We start from the raw sequence: 19,922 nt of genomic DNA, 5'->3' as shown, positions 1-19,922 counted from the left end.
GGGTCTTTGGAGAGTCCCACATTTGCGGTTTTTATGCTTCTTTTGCATTTTCGTCTTGAGAGCAGACATGAACTTTTAGAACAGCACTGCGCGCGAAAGAAAAAAAGATTGTATGTAGAACCCAATTATTCAGAATCCAGACAAGCATAAAACAATCACCGTAGCGCATGGACTAGCTATTACAAATCGAAACACGAAGCCTCCCCCTCCTCGACTGTAAAAGAAACAAGGGAAAAGATTTCTTCAACAAAAGGAAAAAGCTCGAACATCACCCGCATTGAAAGTTCCCTCCCATCATCCCTTTTTTTGGAAAAAACACCGAAAAAAACAAGAAATTGAAGGATGTTTAACCACCGAAACCGTAGAGAGTACGGCCCTGGCGCTTGAGGGCATAGACAACGTCGAGAGAGGTGACGGTCTTGCGCTTGGCGTGCTCTGTGTAGGTGACTGCATCACGGATGACACCTTCAAGGAAGGTCTTGAGGACACCACGGGTCTCTTCGTAGATCACTATTTGGAGTGTTAGAACTGAATGGGATTGAAGTGGAACGCTGAAGTGAACATACTGGCAGAGATACGCTTGACACCGCCACGACGAGCGAGACGACGGATGGCTGGCTTGGTAATACCTATAGTATGTTAGTATGGTGAGGATAGTGAGGGCTCGACAAAGTATTCACCTTGAATGTTATCACGCAAAATCTTGCGATGACGCTTTGCTCCTCCCTTTCCAAGACCTTTTCCGCCCTTTCCGCCTATATTAATAGCATGTTAGTGAATTGTTTTTGTTGATTATGGTTGGAGTTAAATTAGTTTGGTTGGTAGTTGATGGTGGGGAGACGCGTCGTAGGTCGAAAAAGCGACCACAACAGAGCCGACCGTGAAACTGTAGCAAGGGGGAATGGTAAAGCAAGAGATAACTTACGTCCGGTCATATTGATTGATAGTTGTTGTGTTGTGGATTAAAAGCGAAAGCTAGTGAAGGTTGAAGGAGAAAGGATAATTCGTCTCTTGAAGATTAGTGGTGGTAGTTGGCGTGGGTAGTAGTGAAAGAGGTTGTTGTGTTGGTTAGAGAGTCGTTGGTTGGAAGCGAAAGGACAAGAGAAGGAGAGGAAAAGGAAAGGGAGAGGAAAGAGCTGGTACGGGGAGAGCCTATTTATATGCGAATGAGGGCTGACAGAAGGGAGACGGATCAACATTGTATCTGGTCGCCGCATGACAACCGCCTTCCCTCGCTGAACTTTTTATCACCCTAAGCTCGGCCTCCTTTCCAGTCGAATTTCTAGTCAAATATTTGTATGGGGTTTTCGGCCCTCAAAATCGTGTGTTTCGTAACTGCCACGCCGAGGCGGCTTGGCGCTCCTTAGTCAGAAACCCCACCAAACTTTATCTTTCCACGTTCACGTCTAACTTTAAATGCACTCAGTTACTTTGTCTAATGAATAGACAAATATTGAGTCCTTGTGTACTCGTAAGATAGTATTGGTGAAAGCTCCAGTCCGGCTTGCCGGTTATCTTGCTATCTATTCCATGATATCTACCTAGTAGTACAGTTTGCGAGAGAAGAAAACAATCCCTCCTGTCGAAAAGCAAAGGCTCCTCTCGCCAACGACGACCGGCACCTAGGGTCCCGGGATTACCTTAAGCCCCTTCCCTCCTAGCCTTTTGTGGGTGCCGGTAACTCACATGCTCCCCAACCTTCCTTTGAACTTTTTGTAGACGCTCCCCGCGGTTCTGATCCGTACGAGTAAAATAGCAACACCAAAGTTTCACCCTTGATTTCCCCTGCCCTTAGGACCCACAAAATAGAAATTTGAAAAGAGAAAGTCCGTCCTACTCTACTCGAGTGCCGACTGCCCTGGTATCGCTATAATTTTCTCCGTTTTCGCCTTATAGCTGTCCTTTAGCTCATAATAAATCACTCGATATTCTAGGCGCTCTCCCCTTCTTCCCTCTCCCGCTCCAGCTCACCGATACCCTTCTTCATCTTCCCATTTACCTCCAGACCAAGAACGCTCTCAAGAAACTCATCACTGGCCCCACGGACAAGAACATGAATGTGTTCAACGCTGCGAACACTCTGAATACTAGCCCAGTTCTTGAACCAAAGCACGTTCTCGGCGCCTAGGTGTTGAATGAAGGTGTGTTGAACAAAGTCATTGATAAGGTTGCGAGATTCGGGAGTGATATCACCGACTTCGGGACCGGGTTCTTGAATGATTGGGATGAATGCTTTTGTCCAGGCTACTAGGTGCACTACTAGAGGCGGTTAGTTATCGGAGACATTCGTGTGCTTGCCCATTCCAAATTTATTAGAAAACTCGGCACGGTCCGGGCCCGGTGGACGCCATGAATTCCGGATACATTTGGAGTGGGTGTATAGAGATCCAGAGATCCAATGTTACAAAAAGACGAATACGGAACAGAATGGCAGAAACTCACATATACCGGGAGCATTGCCATATGGCCAATCGTTAACCAATATTTTGGTATCAGCTATAAGCGTGATAATTAGTGATTGGAAGTTTGGAATTGATCTTTCCCAATCTGAACTCACATGCTGCACCAATGCGCAGCCTTGCAAGTTGGGGTTAGGGCAAACCTTTGGAAGCAAACGGGGTCGGGTTCTCTGCTGCCAAATCTGTCCATCCTAATCTCTCCTTTAATACGAAGGCCTGAATAGTTCCATACTCCTTTCTGGTTCTATGAGACCACGAGATATAACGCTTCAAATCGGAAGGGACACGTTTAAGATCTTCAAGTCTATTTTCCTCTGAGAGGCAAAAGGCTTCTGTCAGTTTCTCTGCCTAACTCAAGTGGAAGAGCACGGGCTAAGCGAACCAACTATAGCCTTCAAATCTTCCCAGGTCTGGAGCTTGTACTCCTGGTCAGTCAAGGCTAACTGCTGGATATCTTTATCGGTGAGTTGATATCCATCGTGTTGAGCCTCAGCCACTTTGTCCGCCGTTTTAAAATCTGTCAGGACCGATTTGGTCATTTTCGTTGGTTGGCTGGAATACCTCCGCGAGGTGGCTCTGGCCTGAACTAGAAATTGGGTAAGGGGATTGGTAATTTTGAGAATTGTTTGTGCAAGTATTTGTCTGTGGACTTGTGTTTGGTGGGGAGAGCGGAGTAAATGGATCGGCAAATGCCTACCAGAATGGTATCTTGGTCTTGGCTACACCTCTGGCCTTGGGGACTAGATACACCTAACCCCGTTTACACAACTTCCCGTACTAGTAATATTTCCCGAGTAATCTCTTAATATTTATCAAATTGTCAGTAAACAGATTTCTCCCTCCCCTCCGTCCTGGGACGCCGAACTTGAAATAAGGTGGCCCCAGAGAAAAAATATGACCCGTTTTCTAAGAAATTAACCTGGCCCCGTCCACAGCTTTTGCCTTAGATATTAACCTTTTGTTTTCCCGACCAGATTCCACTTAACTATTCTCTTTGATCTGTTTTATGGGGAAAGCACTTGGAATTATGTCGAACGCTACTGCTGCTATGAAGGACTCGTTGTTCAGTTTCCAGCATCTGCAGAACTTCTATATTCCTGCTGGGTTGTTGGTGTTTGGTACAGCATTATTAGGCCATGATCACGTTCCCTATGTGGCACTAGCAGTATTGATCTTCGGAGGGTTTCGGGTTCTGAAGGGCCGTAAGTACTAGCAGACAACGAGTGTGACATTGGACTATTGATGGAGATAGCCACTGACGGTTGTGTTAAGATGGCCCAAGGAGGGTGCTGAGGGCAGATAAGTGGCAGGGTTTCAAACTTGTAGAAGCTACAGCACTGTCTCACAACACTGGAATGTAGGTCGATATAACGACTTCGTGGTACTATGGGCTCTGTGATTACTGACAGAGCCACTGGTAGCTATAAATTTGCTCTTCCTCGCTCTACAGACGTTCTTGGTCTTCCGATTGGCCAACACATTCAATTCTCCGCCAGAGTTAATGGTGCGGATGTAGTTAGGTCTTACACACCTATATCTTCTGATGAGACCGACCGCGGATCCTTCAGTATGCTGATCGAGTCCTATCCAGCCGGAAACATCTCTAAGCATATTGAATCGCTCAATATTGGGCAGAACATTAAGACCAAGGGCCCAAAAGGGCAATTTGTTTATCGGCCTGGTCTCGTACGCGCATTCGGGATGATTGCCGGAGGTACTGGCTTAGCTCCTATGCTTCAGATCATTAAGGCTATTATCAGGAACCCGGAGGACAAGACCGAGGTTGATTTCATATTCGCCAATGTGAATATGGAAGATATCTTGCTGAAGGATGAGCTAGATGAGCTGGCCGGAAGTCATAGCAACTTTCGAATCCACTATGTGTTGAATAATCCCCCAGAAAGTTGGAAGGGTGGGGTTGGGTTCGTGACGGAGGATATGATCAAGGTGAGGTTTCTGATCTCACCGCCCGGCCATCAATATTTGCTCGCTGTATTTGTTGTGTTTTTTTGGGTGAGACGTCAAGTGATAGATTTGAGCTGACGGCGGTGATAATATTATGTAATTAATATACGAGTAGGAGGTATGTCCTGCACCTGCCGCTGATATTAAGATTCTGCTGTGCGGTCCTCCTCCCATGATCAGTGCTATGAAGAAGGCTACTGCAGCTTTGGGCTACGAGCCTGCAAAGCCCGTGTCCAAGTTGCCAGACCAAGTCTTCAGTTTCTAGTTACTGGTAACGTATGTGCGGACAATGCGTTATACTGAAAGCTCTGAGAAAAGATTGGTGAAGCTAGGCTGGTCTGAGTTACGGGGAGTTTGAGGGAAATAAAGATTGGATATTCATGATATACTGCGAGCCGTATTTCTTTATTTTGTTTTTGTAGGGTGGCCATGTTTATTGGTAGAGGGAGAAGCAAAGACGGCACAGAATAAGATCGCTATGCAATTTTGAGCACATCGAGCGAGAGCTTGTGACAAATGACAAGATAGTTTTCCCATTTAATACCCTATTTATCCCCAGAAACGTGCTGAGTGGAAGGAAGTTCGTGATCGCTCTCTTCCTGGTGGGGCATGGAAGCCGGTTAGTGGGATCATTGGCCGTGATGTTGAGGGCTAGTTGCGTACAATGGGGTACAGTACCGGTATCAGTATTGGGATCTGTTGGTGACCGAACTTTTGATATCCGTTTCAACAATGGTGTTTCCTGATAGCGAGTCGCTTTTCCAATGCACGCTTCAGCTCCTGCCACCTGGCTTCGACATGTTTGCTGGTTTTTCAAGTGTTTGCGGGATCAGGAGGTATTTACTGCATGTTGTTGGAATTATACGAGGCTAAGGCCGGTAGCAGCCACTCATTGGCTGTATAAGCGGATGGAGGGGGACACTCTGATTGTGCCATACTTTGACTATTGAATTTGCCTACCTGCATCTTTGGTCCTTACTAGCACTGTATTTATCTTATTTGAGTTCGCATATTTTTCTTCCTGTCATGATACTTCAACACCTTTTCCTCTGGCTTTTTTGACTCATTCTCTTCGCTGCTTCTTACGCGCTTTTCGTGAAATCCTGGGGGCAAGGTTGAAGCAAAAGAAAGACGCTGTTGCAGATCTCAACACAACGGCTACAGGATAGCTTCGGTCTACGATACGAGCACCATAACTTCCTTCCCCCTTTGGAACACCGGACAAGGAGCCAAGACTTTGGGTGATCGTAGATTCACATCCGTAGCGCACTCAGCTGCCCACAAGTGAGAGCTTCATTTCCATTCACTCTGACCGGAGCCATCTTTTCCTCCATGTCTGCTGCCGCTTTGCGATAGAGGACTGTGACGTGTGCGCAAACACCCTTGCAGTTCTATCGTGGTTTTTTTGTTACTTCCCCGCAGCAATTGGCTTCTCATGCGCATTTTTGACTCGCTCTTTGAGATCGTTTTAAAGTATCCTTGATCCCCCGCAAAGGGGGTTGAGAGGGAAGGAGGAGAGAAGGGGGAGGAAAAAAAGGCATATTTCGACTATTCTTGTTCTTTCCGATTGATCGTTTGTTGTTTTGTTGGTGGTCCTTTTTTGCTTATCCGCGACTGCTACGTGTAGACGCTGAACTGTAGTTGCTGTTTAGTCTCTCGTCTGGATTTGTTTGTTTGTTTGCTGTTGGAATTGAATTATTGAGGAAGTTGGAATTCTCTTCAACGAGACGAGATGGTTTACTATGATGACGAACTGGTGGGTTCCCCCCTCACGCTGTGGTATTACTGGAGTGGAAATAGACCTTGGATTAATTCTTGTGTTTTCTCAGGACGTGTTTGATGTGTACCATGTCACGTAAACAACCGCATACCATTTCATACTTCTCGCGATCTAACCAATCTATTATAGAAAACCGAAGGTGGTTCGCACAATTGAACACTCGTCCTCGTCGTCTTCCCACAACCAGGTTGGCCATTTTTTAGATCGTGACCGTCATAGCCTCAACCGACGTCGCGGTCGCCCTGACCGCCATGATCATCGTGATGGCCACCGGCACCGTCACGAACCGCACCATCATGGGGAGAATGCAATACCCGCAGCCGCGCTTGCTTTCTCTGGCGCACTAGGGTCTTCAGTTGCTAATCTGGTTGTCTTCCCCTTAGAGGTTATAGTCAAGCGCATGCAAACACAGCGCGAAATTTACTATGCGCATGGTGGACGGCCAAGACGTTCACGTTCCCACCGAAAGAAAGGGGGTATGAGACGTAGTTCATCTTCGTCGTCTTCTTCGTCGGACTCTCACCGACAACGCTCTCACAGCCGTACAAGGACGGGGTCGCGGGGTGGCTCACCTTCGAGGCCGGATGATCGGCGTGGGAGGGGTGAAAGAGGTGGATCTCATTCCCGCAAAACAGAGGAGCACATCTCTTATACTTCACCGTATGTCGAGCATGGGGCTGAGGAGACCAAGGTGGTCTGGGAGCACCATTATGAAAGTAGTAGCAGTGAGGAATATTATGACGGCTTTTTCGAAACCGTCCAAAAGATTTATGCGAGAGAGGGCATAAGTGGGTTCTATACCGGTGCTGTAGAGGAAACAGCGGGCATTATAGGAAGCACGTTCGTGCATATAATGATTCGTGAGATTTCATTGTTTGATACCTGCTAAGGGATAGTACTGATTACTGAGCAATAGATCACTACCTCCGCAATAAGCGTATGCACTCTCGCCACGCACACAAACTACCAGTTATTGAGGAAATATTGATTGGTATTGCTGCCAGCTCGGCTGCCAAATTCATATCCACCCCATTCTCCACGATTGTCACTCGCAAGCAGACTCATGCCCTCATGTACCCGCATGCAAAGCCACCCACGATAACTGACATATTCCACGATGTTATGAGAGAAAAGGGGATAACAGGGTTCTGGTCTGGGTACTCTGCAGGCTGCCTGCTAACACTAAACCCGACAATCACCTACTTGCTCTACGAAGGCTTGAAGAGAGTGGCGGGCGGGAAACAGAAGAAACTCAAGGGTGGAGAAACCTTCTTACTTGCGGCGGTAAGTAAAGCGATCGCTACAGGAATTACCTACCCGCTGGCTGTGGCAAAATCGAGGACGCAAATCCAAGGCGAGGAGGAGGATATTGCTGCTGTCGAAGTGAATATTATTGGAAAAGCCATCAAAAAAGGTCTTAGAAGGAAGGTGAAGCGGGCTAACAATGTAGTGCATGTGTTGGTTGATATATTCAAACGGGAGGGGGTAGCCGCTTTATATGAGGGGGTGATGGTTGAGATAGCGAGGGGGTTTGTTTCTAATGGTATATCGACCCCTCTTTCTGAGCTAAAGTCATGTTCTTTTTTTAACACGTTGAGATAGGGATATCCATTCTCATCAAAGAATCTGTGCATCGGACAATTCTTTCGCTGTACTACTTTGTAATGAGGGCCTATAATAAGGCAGATGATCACTCGTTCAGATCTACTACCCGGATTATAGCCAAGGATGCTTATGACAAAGCGGGACATAAACGCAAGAGGCTCATTGACGGGGCTGTTGGTGCCGTAGACGCTGTCGAACATAGTGTTGAGGCAGGAAGGTCAAAGGTTTCAGGTGTAATCGAGGGGGGCCGGGAAAAGGTTGAACATATCAAGGAGAAGATCGTTGAGCACACACCATTAGCCGGTGGGCACAAGCATCGCAGGTCATCGGATAACAGTCACCATCTCAGTGGGAAAGTGAAACTCGGTGCCGCTGCGGTCGCGGCGGGGGCCACTACTGCCCATCTTAAGAACAGACACGAGAAGCAGGAACGACACGGCCGACATGAAGGACATACTGCACATGGTGGAGAGGCTATCGTACACACCAAGAAGTATGAACGACGTGAGCAACACGAAGGACTCGCCCCCCGTGATGGAGACTTTGTCTCACACACCAAGAGACAGGAACGACGTGAACAACACGAAGGACACGCCGCCCATGGTGGAGACTTTGCCTCAAACACCAGGAGACAGGAACGACGTGAACAACACGAAGGACGCGCCACCCATGGTGGAGACTTTGTCTCGCACACCAAGAGACGGGAACGACGTGAACAACACGGGGGACACGCCACCCATGGTGGAGACTTTGCCTCAAACACCAAGAGACAGGAACGACGTGAACAACACGAAGGACGCGCCACCCATGGTGGAGACTTTGCCTCACACACCAATAGACATGAACGACGTGACCAACGCGGGGGGCATACTGCCCACGGTGGAGAGGTTGTTGTGCACACAAAGAGGGGGAGAGTGGCAGAATGGAGGGATGGTGTCAATGAGTCCATGGCCGATGCCTCTATCAACAATCGATTTGGCGAGGCTACCGGCCACCAGAGTCATGTCGCTATGGCTACTGGGGGTATTTCCGACGCTGCTTTCCACAACCAGTTTGCCAAGTCTAGTGGTCGTCAGTCTCATGCTGTTAATTTCACAGGTTCCCGAAATCGGTTCGAAGACGAGGCCCGGATGTCCGACCACAACCGTACTGGCTTGGTTGAAAATGTTGATGTTCGGGAATTGAGGGACGATCGTATCCATACTGGAGAGATGACAGTGATTGAGGATCGTCATCACGGACATGGCCGTGGCGGTGGGTTGATTGACTCGCACACTCGTGTCGAGAAGACCACCATCCATGGAGGTCATGAACATGGACACGGACACGGACTACACGGCCTGGCCCAAGTTGAAGGATCATCCCATCACGCTGGACACGACCACTTGACTGACGCTCGTATTCGTTCCGGAGAAACTCGCTTCCACGAAGAGCACAGCCATAGCCACAGCGGTACGAGTAACGGGCACATACGTGGTGGTGGCGGGTCCTCCCACAATGAGGGTTTCGATGGGCTCGCGGATACTCGCATCGTTACTGAGAAGACTACTATCCGTGAAGGACATGAGCATGGAGCTGGTCATGGCCATGGTCATGGTGGCGGTCACAGTAACGCACTTGTTCACGTTGGCGGATCCTCTCGTCATTCCGGTCGAAATGCTTTGCTCGATTCCCGTGACTCACACATGCACTCGGAAAAGACTAAAGCCCGTGAGAGCCATAGCTATGATGGTCTCTCTGATACCCGAATTCATCATGGACGGTCCTCTCGTAGTGCTGGACACGGGGGTTTCGTTGAAAACCGGACCCACTCCGAAAATGCCATTTTCCGTGAAGGGCAAAACATTGATGGCTTGACTGACTCGCGGTTTCAGGGTAACAAACACTCCCGCCACGAGGGCCGCAGTGGATTGGGTGATACTCACATTATCGAAAAGACTACTATCCGTGAAGGTCGTGCTGATTCGCATGACTCGCACCACTTTGGAGAATCGAATCGTGGACGCCATTCCGACTCCGACCTACGCGGCCGCCATAGCTCCGTTTTCGACGTTGTTAATAATGCTGTAGCTGTAGGCACTGCTATTGGGGCTACTGTCGGAGGTGTTGTAAAGCAAGCGGTTACCGGCCACGGAAGTCATCATGGCCGTAAGCACCAACACCGCAGTCACAGCCATGGGCGTGAACATGGCCATCATGGAAAAGGTGGTGAACTCGTTCTTTACCGCCAGAAATCTGTTGAATTGCGGGACGGCAAGGTCTCCGATTCTGATCTTAATGACCATTCTCGTGACCATCGCGGAAAACACAGTTCCAGTCATAGCAATCTCCACACTGGAGTTTCTTCTGATTCTCGTGCCAATTTTGAGTTCGAAGCCGAACGACGACATGGCCATAAGAGTAGCGGAGGCCATGTTGGGGGGCTCGCTGATGAACGCATTACTAAGGAGACTCGTTTCACAAAATTTACCGATAATCTTCGCCCAGACGAAGCCCTTCAGAGCCCTGGATTCCTCCGCTCTGGTCCTACACCATTTGGCGAGACACGTGAGGAGGTTTTTCACGACTCTTCCCGCAGAGCCAGTGGTAGTGTTCGTGGACCACTTGGCGCACTTGGGGAGCGCATGGTTAAGAACCAGGAGAGTACCTGGGTAGACAACATTTCATCAGCAGCTAATGGTGGCGCGGCCGAGAATGTGACACATGTTGAGAAGACCTGGGATATTGACGATGATAACCACACTGAGGTTTACAACTTTATGGAAGAGAAGAGGAAAGCTGTTCCCGTTCCCAGATCTGAAAGCAAGGTTATCACTGAGCAAAAATGGTGGAATACTCCCAGTGGAAAAGGTTATAAATAAGTGCGAGGTGCTGGTATTCTCTTTCTTTTTTTCTTTTTTTCTTTCTTTCTTTGGTCGGGTGTGATATCGTGGGCTCCATTTCAGAAGCTTGTTGGAGAGCGGCTGGGGTATAGGAGGCTGGATGATTCTGGCAAGTTAGTTGTTCCTTTGCATTTAATCGTACCAATACATAATGTTCTCCATGAAGGTCTGGCTTTGTTTTCTCTGTATATTGATGGCAATATTGCTGTTGCTCTTGCTCGCTCTTTTACGGTAAAATTTCAACGCTCGCGTAATAAAACTCGATTTATGGGGATGCAAATTCAGATGATGGTGTGATAATGTGGCACGTTGAATGTTGTGGCTTGTAAGAAAATTTTTACATCACCGTCCCTCACTCGAAGGTTGGAGTGCAATTGTTGCCCAACGCCGTATTAATTGCCCACAGATTCTTCACAGCAAGCCATCTGTCATGGGATTAGTGTTCCCTGATAACCTAGTATCGATTTTCAGCTGGGTGTGCTGTGATCTTGCGCTCTTGGCTTGTTCGGACGTCGTGTACTCCCCATTTTCGAGTGAGCGCGTCAAGTTCTTCAATCCCCTTGGTCCAATGGCATTGAGAAGTTGTGACAGGTATACATTGTTCAATTCTTTGCGCGCGGTAATGTAGATAGAGTAGTGAATCTCTCCATGAATAATGAAAAGGATACGCTCAGTTATGGCATCCACTTTGGTCGCCAGGCGATTCCTTCAGAAATCCAATAAATCTACTACCAGGGCGGGAGTTTCAATGTCAGTGACTGGGAATCCAGTGGAGAGTCTAGGGGCCAGGGAAATGGAAAGACAGCTCAGCTTTTTCTCCAATTTGGGCAGGAGCTGATGTGGATTTTGGTATACCGGATTTTTAAGCTTTCAAAATAAAACTTTTTTTTATCCGTCCCAACACTTTCCACACGATTTCCAGGCCAATAGATGACGAGGAAGCAGGCCAGTACCGTACGTTAAAGGGCTACTAAGTCGTAAGCTAAATTTCTGAATTTCGCCTCTAAGGATTCCTATAAAAGGGGCACTTTTTCCCCAAGTTCCTGCTCTTCTCAAGCTTACCCAACATCGATCATTACCCTCAGGCTTAACCATTCACCCCCTTCTTGACTTCTGTCTCCGAGCTCTTAACCCTCAGTTATTCTACTAGAATAACCATTCTTTAGTCTTTCCTTATCATGTCTTACTTGGAGATCCCTTTCTGTGAAGAAGAGAAGATTGTTCGCACCTTTATCAAACACGAAGGGGTTAAGATGCGTATCGTGAGATTCTTTCAATGGATCACCGGTATCCTTCTCTTGTTGGAGGTTGAGAAGGATATGCCTATGTGTTATTGTCTATCTTTCCTCCACGGCCGTTTACAAATTCCTATTATAATTGTAAGTACTGTGCTCTCACTTCCTCTCTTGACCTCCCATCGCTATTACCACTCAGCTCTTGTTTTGGCATCGAAATTAACATTGCGCCGGGGGGGTAGTGCTGCGAGCTTGTCTTATACACCCTCTATGCTTTTTTGTGCTCCAATGCAATTCCTGAGACACAGATGCAAGTATTTCGATTTCTTCCTTATTTTTTATTCTTTACTTGTTTATGATTTATGTTCTTATCTTGCTTTAAACCCTCTAGAATATTTCTTCGTTTGGCGTATCTAGTTGATGTCCTACTCGCCTTCCAGATTACGCTTGTATGGAGCTTGTGTCGAGATCTTACCCCCAGCGATCCTCCGTATATTTGGACCTGGAAGGGGCTTTTGGCCATGCAGTCTATGTAAGTGATTTCTCCGGACAATGAGATATACTATACAATTGTTTAACATTGGCTGGTCCAGAATGCTGCTCCTATACTCCGCATTCAAGTCCAACATAGGGCTTAATCTGAGCGCTCGCGAAGAGGTGAAAGGGATTTTAGGAACCGAGTGTAGAAGAGGACATTTTGAGCCCCCCAGCAACTTTTCCGGGCGTTGTAGTGGATACTATCCTTACAACAGCGCAAGTAATAGACCATCTCATCAAAATGGCGGCTTGACTGTCCACTTTTTTGACCCCAGGGAGCTTGATACTGTTGACATGGCAAAGGAGGCAATTCTCGGAAAACTCGCTTCCGCAGAACAGACCAAGCTTCCCTCTGATAGGTGTCCCGAGATATATGACGAGAGGTTTGAAATGAGTTTTGACGATGTGTTCGAGCATGAGGTCTGTTTTTTTATTTTTTCCCCCCTTGATCCTGCATGGCGAAGGAACTGACCCAATTTGTACGAAAGCCTTACCTTCCGCAGGGCGAACTTTCTGAGAAACCAGGTTGCACCAACCAATGAACAGTTCAGAGATGGAGGTGATTGCTGGGTGGGCAGAAATAGGTGTTCTATGAGAGATGATGGATGGCTGCTGATGATGGATAATTGATACTTTTTTTTTATACCTAACTCTTGAATCCTAATTCTAGAGTTTACAAGTGCTTGGTCTGGGCTTCTTTACGTTGATTGGACAGATTATGATTCGCCGTCTACAATACATACTTTATCCATTTGTGTTTGCTAGAAAATAACTACATGGATGGATATCAGTCTTAGAAGTTGGTGAAGTTCATTCGTGAACATTGCAAAGACAGTACAGCACACGAATTACCGTGCAAACCTTTCTTTACCCCACTTCCATCCACTTATATCACTAGCAATATTGACTAGAGTTGCTAAGGTAGAAAGCACGTAATAATTGTAGACCTTAACTTAACTCCAGCCTCTTCTGGGAACTCCAAAAAGGAAAAAATTCCCGGTTTTCATGCGGTCTCAAAATAAAAAAATATCAGCTCCCCAATTTATTAAAAATGGGGCACCAAACACCTGTAAGAAGAGGAGATAGGCCCTGTTTGTCCCGCCATATAAAAGAGCACAGTTTTTCTGGCGTACCAAACAGGGCCTTAGTTTCACTCTACATTGGGAAATATAGAACATTTGAGTGCCGACGGGTATGGTTTCGGGGTGTTTTTTGTCGTCAGCGGCAGAGAAGGAGGCTGTGTAGGCCGCTGTGGGAGTGGTAGTAAAGGATAGAAGTCATTCTGAGTGTGCAATATTGTGAAGTGCTATGGAGAGCCTACCGCAGTAGGTGAACACTGCACTCACGGTACATCACTCGAGCCGAGACTCGTGGATTGTGGAGGGCACGTGGCAACTGTGGCTGGGTAAGCGCCTCTCTATAATGTCTCGCGTCGTCCCCGGCACACAAACCCCGACAACCCAGCGAATACTACACTAGCTTCAACCTCGATCCATTTCCATCTCCCCATCATCTCCGAGAAAATCGCAACTACTCAAACAAGATGTTTATTGCACGGTCAGAATACGGTTTGCACTCCTTCCCCTCTTATCTCCTTCCCGGATTCGTCTAAAATAGCTGATTCGGATGGTCCGTCGTACCTGCAGATCGCGGTATCAAGTTCGTAAAATTTCCTCCCGCAGAGACATCTTTCCATCACCAAACTAATCAGCTTCATCCAGTACCTTCTCTCCCGAAGGCCGTCTATTCCAGGTCGAGTACTCGCTGGAGGCGATCAAGCTTGGTTCGACTGCTATCGGGGTGCGTACCCCACCTTCGCCAATAATACCCCACCATCGATCACCCCGCACGTTTTGGAAATCTAATGAATCTGGGATAATCGACAGGTGGCGACGGGATACGGCGTTATAATTGGTGTGGAGAAGCGTGTAACATCGCCACTTCTTGAAGCTTCGTCTGTTGAGAAGATAGTGGAGATAGACCGCCATCTAGGATGTGCCATGTCAGGTCTTCAGGCGGATGCGAGGTCAATGATTGAACATGCTAGAGTCGAGGCCCAGAATCACAGTTTCCATTACAACGAGCCTCTTCGTGTTGAGAGCTGCACTCAGGCTATTTGCGATCTTGCTCTGAGGTTTGGAGAGGGTGCTGATGGGGAGGAAAGTATTATGTCGAGACCATTCGGTGTTGCATTGCTGATTGCTGGATATGATGAGGATGGGCCCCAATTGTTGGTTACTCCCTGGCCGCCGGGTGTTGGGTGTACGGGATAGATACTGATGCAAATTTGATTCAACTCAGGTACCATGCCGAGCCCTCCGGAACGTTCTACCGGTACGATGCAAAGGCTATAGGTTCTGGGAGTGAGGGAGCTCAGGCGGAATTGCAGAACGAATACCATAGCGTAATGCGGCCATCTCCTGGGCGAATCTTCTGATGCGAAAAATTGCTGACACTTCGTCTGGTGTTTTTTAGTCCTTGACACTTGAAGAAGCCGAGACTCTCGTCCTTAAAACTCTTAAACAAGTCATGGAAGAGAAGCTCGACTCGAAGAACGTTCAGCTCGCCAGCGTTACCAAGGAGAAGGGTTTCAAAATCTACAAGGACGAAGAAATGGCCGAGGTTGTTGCCAGGTTGGGTGGTGCATAGTGGCGATTTCTTTTTTTTCTTGCTCTCACGAAAAATTATAACAATATATCCCTTGTCTAGTTCTTTTACGGGATACGGTAGATTGGGTAATTTCTCATGAATAAAGAAAGGGGGACCCTGTACTAGGAGATCCTTGATACCGCTGCTTTGGCTACGATTTTCCTTACGTCAGATGGTTATGAAAGGTCCACTTGTGAAATGTCATTTGGAGTTTGCGAGCAAATTGTTGCTAGTAAGCCTTGCCTTGGTATGTATCATAGAGTAACGCTGACTCGGCAGATATTGCTATTCCTCCTTGATATTTTGGTCCACCATGTGCCTGCTATTCTTCCCCCATTGAAGCTAGCTGGTTGTGTCTCGCCGTTCTCCTGACTACCGTACTGGTGCCGCAATCTTTCGCAATGCAAGTTCTGGTTAACTTAGCTGAGATCAGCAGTATCCCATCGAGGGGCCGGGGGGTGGTCTGAGCATCGCACCATAGCCTATCCATCCCTCCGGCTCACTCTTCCGCAGTTTAGCGAGGCCCCAGTATCGTGCGAATTCAGGCTTTGCGCAAAGTGCAGTATTAAACGGACTACGCCCCGATGCTGCATCAGGTATCTGTGTCCATGGGCTGATGGTTCCCCGGACCAATTAATTGAAAGCACCGGAGGCCTAGAACGGTGTTTGGAAGCTTTCTCCGCTAACCGAGTCACTTTTCGTTTCTTTGTTTACAGATCCAGAGGCATAGGCGATAAGGCGGTTTGGCGCTGCGAGTGATTTTGGGTGATCATCTCCTAGTTGAGGTGTCGGTATGAACTGAAAATTCGCAAGAGCTGGGGATCGGAATATATACGGAATCCTGTTATGACGCCTGGTAAAGGGGTCACGAAAATGAATCTGGACCTCCGTGACCAATTATTTATGGTTTTACCTTTGACGATTCCGTCGGCTGGGCAAGCCACAACTCGCAAATTAAAATTCGGAGATGAGCATTGTTCCCCCGGAATCCGGCTCAAGTGAAAAGCAACAGAGCGCACCGGAGCCAGTTAATTCCGATGCACTTCCTGAGTGCTGGAGCATTCATCATTACTACGACCATCACAATTCGTGATCGTTATCTCTGACTCATGGCACAGGTATTAAACGAAACCAGCTGCGCATAATCAGCGCAGGGCTCATCACCAGAATGGCCCTCTCTCGAGATATATAAAAACGGGAAACTCCGGGAAGCGACCGGTGCCGTATTAGTTCAGTTCTTTTTAGATGGCTGGTCTGTGGGAGGGATGGGGTGTTATGCTTTCGGTAGACCAGACTGTCATAGAATTGTAGATGCCTGGTTCATGTTAAAATGAGACTGTTTTACTTGGATGGGTCTATTGTGATTTTGTTCTCGTGTCATATGTTGTGGGGCGTACCGGTACAAGTACTCGTAATTTTCTGACGTTTGTAAAAACGACCGGGTCCACATGATCCCGCATATGCAGCTGAGAAAATGTGCAGGAGACCTACATGAGCAGGAAGGGAAGAACCTTTTAGAAACACGGAATAGCTTCTTGAAAGGGATCAGGGGCAAGAGCTGCTAGGAGGAGATTCTGAAGAGGGTTTCAAGAAATAGAATCATAGAATGGTCACTTGGCAGTAGGCCAGCGGTAAATTACTGTACAATATTTAGATAGAAAATAGAAATGAAAACAAATTATAAAACAACTAATGGTTAAAGGAATTACTACCACCATTAGTAATACATACTTCTATCCGGCTCTGCATAGACATAATATGCTGATTTATCATCTCTATAGGATACCAGAGCCATTCATCCTCCACAACCATCTGAATTCCAGCAGCAGTAACCCAAATTCCTACTCATGCCTTAATACTATCCTTCATCTCACACCAGATTGTCTCAATCAGGTTGAGATATGGGGAGTTTGCCTGTCATTCCAGCTTCCAAAATCCAAACTGCTGCTGTGGGCTGTCATGATAATGGTGGATATGTGCTGGCGCATTATCCTCCATTATTACCACCCCAGGACGGCAGCCTGGACCAGGGTTATAAAAGGATAGAGGAGGGGGCTTAGAATACATTTACGATATATGAACCAATCTATATCCTTTTTTCTATCCTTCCCTCATTTCATCATCTCCGGTAGAGATCTTGGATTCTCAACACCAAGGTTTATGAGGTTATACTTCTCAACCTTGGCATTTTCTTCCCACTCTCAGCAGAACTGGAGAAGAGCGGCAGCCTTCTGGTTTTTCAACTCATATAGAGTTACATACAGATGGTATAGAAGTTCTACCTATTAGGAATACCAGAACCCGATACCTAAGAACCACCCTAAGTAGGGTAACCCCACTCAGAATCGGAATCTCTGGTCTCCAACACCCCCCTCCGGCTCCCTTATGGGTCCTGCTCATCATCATATATATTAATCTCAGTTGCGTCCTGTGACTATATTACCACAGAATTGAAGGTGTTAGAATAATACCATATACGTTGTCGCCGTCCTTCCGACCGGATCCTGTTCGCAGGATATATGAGAGGGGACCTTCAGCTAGGTCTGAGAAGTGGAACGGAGTGATTCTGTCAACTACTCAGAGAGTTACTAGGCTTCAAAGATATGACACCTTTGGTATGGGCTGTAAGTAATGGGACGGTTTTGCACAAAGAGATGGTATCAAATGGTAAAGAATCTCTACTAGAGACCAATACATTTACATCTACCAGAAGAGTCTAGAACTCCAAAAGACACTACCAAAGAAGCCAACAAACGTCAGGGAGTGTTACAACTGGGTTTCAGAACACATCGTAGCCATGGGGTGATTCTCAATACTACAATGGTTACTGAAACCTACTACCCAGAGAGCAACTAAGGATTGCCAACCGAGGGATTAATTACCAAACTGGTGGAATAGCTTCCTGTGAGTTAATAGGAAGTCATCCAAAGAAAACCTATCGGTTAGGTATGGAGTTATAAAGGATCGGAGTCAGACGACCTACGATGGTTGTAATGACGACCACCTTTGCAGATATAGCTGTGAATAAAACTGATCATTTTATCAATGGCGAAGACAATTGGAGCCAACTCAGTTCGACTTAAGAACTAGGCCATAAGTCTAAAGATTCTGCTAATCGGGATATTACTATTGGGGGCAGCACGCTTCCTAAGAAGAAATATTGGAATTACCGAAAAGGGTGTAATAGTTTTTCAGGGTCCACAGGTATTCGTACCTTGGAAGAAAACTTGATGTCACGAATTACGATTGAAGAAGTACATAGTTGTATGATAAATAGATGTAGTCCGCGAACACTCAGACGCGGAATATAAATATTGAAGTGCACCCCAAAGCTTTAGACATCATCAAGCAACGGAGAAGAGACCTTAACAATATAATATTGTTTTTACGATTCTACCCTACTTTACCTATTCCACTTTACTCCTAGTAGTCATAAATGAAACAAGCCAAGTCTGAGCCTTCCTAGACAATCTCCGTCTACAGAAACGAATCTCGATTGGCCTAGACAACTTTGAAGTCTACCAAGTTGTCTCCGCCTAACACTACCCCTATATATATTGTGGATTAGTATTAAAACATGTAAATAAATTAAATAAAAAGAATGAATTTACCTGCCTTTCCATACACTATAGCTCCCCAGAAGATTACAGTAGCCCCTTGTGCAAACTTTTGATTTATATTTTGTAGAAGGTAGGCCTCACCAGGTTACTATAGAACTCTATGAGCCTGTAGTCAGTATAAAGCCCCCATTTTAAAGTATGATTCATCTGTGAATACGACCTCTGCCCAGTTCTGGTACCGGTACTGCAAGCAGAATGATAATCAAGCATCCTTGTGTTTCTGGGAGAGGGTAGGTTTTTCTGTTGCCTTTCACCAATAGATATTATTTTTTGTAAGAACCCTTTTCACTGTTAGACTACAAATATCTAGGCCAACTTTTTAATTAATATTTATTAGCTTTATGTACATATCATAATAAATTAACTAAATATAATAAAATCTGAATTGTATAAAAGTATTCTTCTATCAATGTAGGTAAGTTGTCCAAATGTCATATGACAATACTCACTATCTGAGAGTGCCAGCTCAACCAAGTGCATTGTTTGCTCAGCTGTGAGAGCAGCATTGCATCCCTTCTGGCTGTCAGGCTTGGGAGACAGATTGTTAGGTGAAGACAACCTGATAGACTTCAGAGTTGTCTAGGCTAACCAAGATTTGTTCCTGTAGATGGAGATTATCTAGGAAGGCTCAGACTTCACTTGTTTCATTTATGACTACTAAGAGCAAAGTAAAGCAGGTAAAGTAGAATAGAATTGTGAAGACTATATTATATTGTTAAAGTCTCTTCACCGTTGCTTGATAATGTTTAAAAGCTTGGAAGGCACTTTAATATTTATATTCTGCCTCTGAGTATTTGCAGACTACATCTATCTATTATACAACTAAGTACCTCTCTAAGTATAACTCGCAACATCAGGTATTCTTCTAAGATGTAAACACCTGTAAGCCCTGAAAATCACCACACCCTCTTCAGTAAATACAATATAACTAACTAGGAACCATGCTGTTCCCAATAGTAATTATCCAATCATCAGAGTCTTTAGACTTATGGCCTTGTTCTTAAATCAAACTGAGTTGGCCTCAACTGTTTTAGTCATTGATGAAATGATTAGTTTTATCTGCATGTTGTCTCTGTAAAGGTAGTCATAGTCGTAACCTTTCTTGGTCACCTGACTTCAAACCTTCATAATTCCCTAACCAACTAACAGATATCTTTCGGAGGACTTTCTACTAATTCACTAGAAGCTAT

The 19,922-nt window shown here is 46.2% G+C and overlaps 5 protein-coding genes; 3 read left to right on the top strand and 2 right to left on the bottom strand.

Moving 5' to 3' along the window:
* Nucleotides 1–21: 21 nt before the first annotated feature.
* On the bottom strand, nt 22–1,085 carry GSTUM_00000409001 (uncharacterized protein). XM_002837576.2 has 4 exons: nt 926–1,085; nt 681–755; nt 567–629; nt 22–510 (listed from the first exon to the last, which is right to left on the bottom strand). Exons 1-4 carry the CDS (start codon nt 933–935, stop codon nt 347–349), a joined length of 312 nt encoding a protein of 103 aa, XP_002837622.1. The 5' UTR covers nt 936–1,085; the 3' UTR covers nt 22–346.
* Nucleotides 1,086–1,749: 664 nt separating this feature from the next.
* GSTUM_00000408001 (uncharacterized protein) lies at nt 1,750–3,123 on the bottom strand. XM_002837575.2 has 4 exons: nt 2,842–3,123; nt 2,603–2,773; nt 2,443–2,496; nt 1,750–2,259 (listed from the first exon to the last, which is right to left on the bottom strand). The coding sequence occupies exons 1-4, from the start codon at nt 2,996–2,998 to the stop codon at nt 1,931–1,933; spliced, it is 711 nt and encodes a 236-aa protein (XP_002837621.1). The 5' UTR covers nt 2,999–3,123; the 3' UTR covers nt 1,750–1,930.
* A 363-nt stretch (nt 3,124–3,486) lies between these two features.
* Nucleotides 3,487–4,689, top strand: GSTUM_00000407001 (uncharacterized protein; the record flags this gene model as incomplete). Its single annotated transcript, XM_002837574.1, has 4 exons — nt 3,487–3,661; nt 3,732–3,816; nt 3,881–4,406; nt 4,540–4,689. The coding sequence occupies 4 exons, from the start codon at nt 3,487–3,489 to the stop codon at nt 4,687–4,689; spliced, it is 936 nt and encodes a 311-aa protein (XP_002837620.1).
* Nucleotides 4,690–7,143: 2,454 nt separating this feature from the next.
* GSTUM_00000406001 (uncharacterized protein) lies at nt 7,144–10,848 on the top strand (the record flags this gene model as incomplete). XM_002837573.2 has 2 exons in its annotated part: nt 7,144–7,747; nt 7,807–10,848. The coding sequence occupies 2 exons, from the start codon at nt 7,144–7,146 to the stop codon at nt 10,668–10,670; spliced, it is 3,468 nt and encodes a 1,155-aa protein (XP_002837619.1). The 3' UTR covers nt 10,671–10,848.
* Nucleotides 10,849–13,925: 3,077 nt separating this feature from the next.
* GSTUM_00000405001 (uncharacterized protein) lies at nt 13,926–15,256 on the top strand. XM_002837572.2 has 6 exons: nt 13,926–14,031; nt 14,110–14,122; nt 14,185–14,263; nt 14,350–14,693; nt 14,765–14,867; nt 14,939–15,256. Exons 1-6 carry the CDS (start codon nt 14,007–14,009, stop codon nt 15,110–15,112), a joined length of 738 nt encoding a protein of 245 aa, XP_002837618.1. The 5' UTR covers nt 13,926–14,006; the 3' UTR covers nt 15,113–15,256.
* The last annotated feature ends 4,666 nt before the right edge of the window (nt 15,257–19,922 follow it).

Source organism: Tuber melanosporum (genome assembly GCF_000151645.1).
Source record: "Tuber melanosporum whole genome shotgun sequence assembly, scaffold_193, strain Mel28".
Lineage (NCBI taxonomy): Eukaryota > Fungi > Ascomycota > Pezizomycetes > Pezizales > Tuberaceae > Tuber > Tuber melanosporum.
The sequence above is the reverse complement of the archived record's forward strand: the minus strand, read 5'-3'. Positions and strand labels throughout refer to the sequence as shown.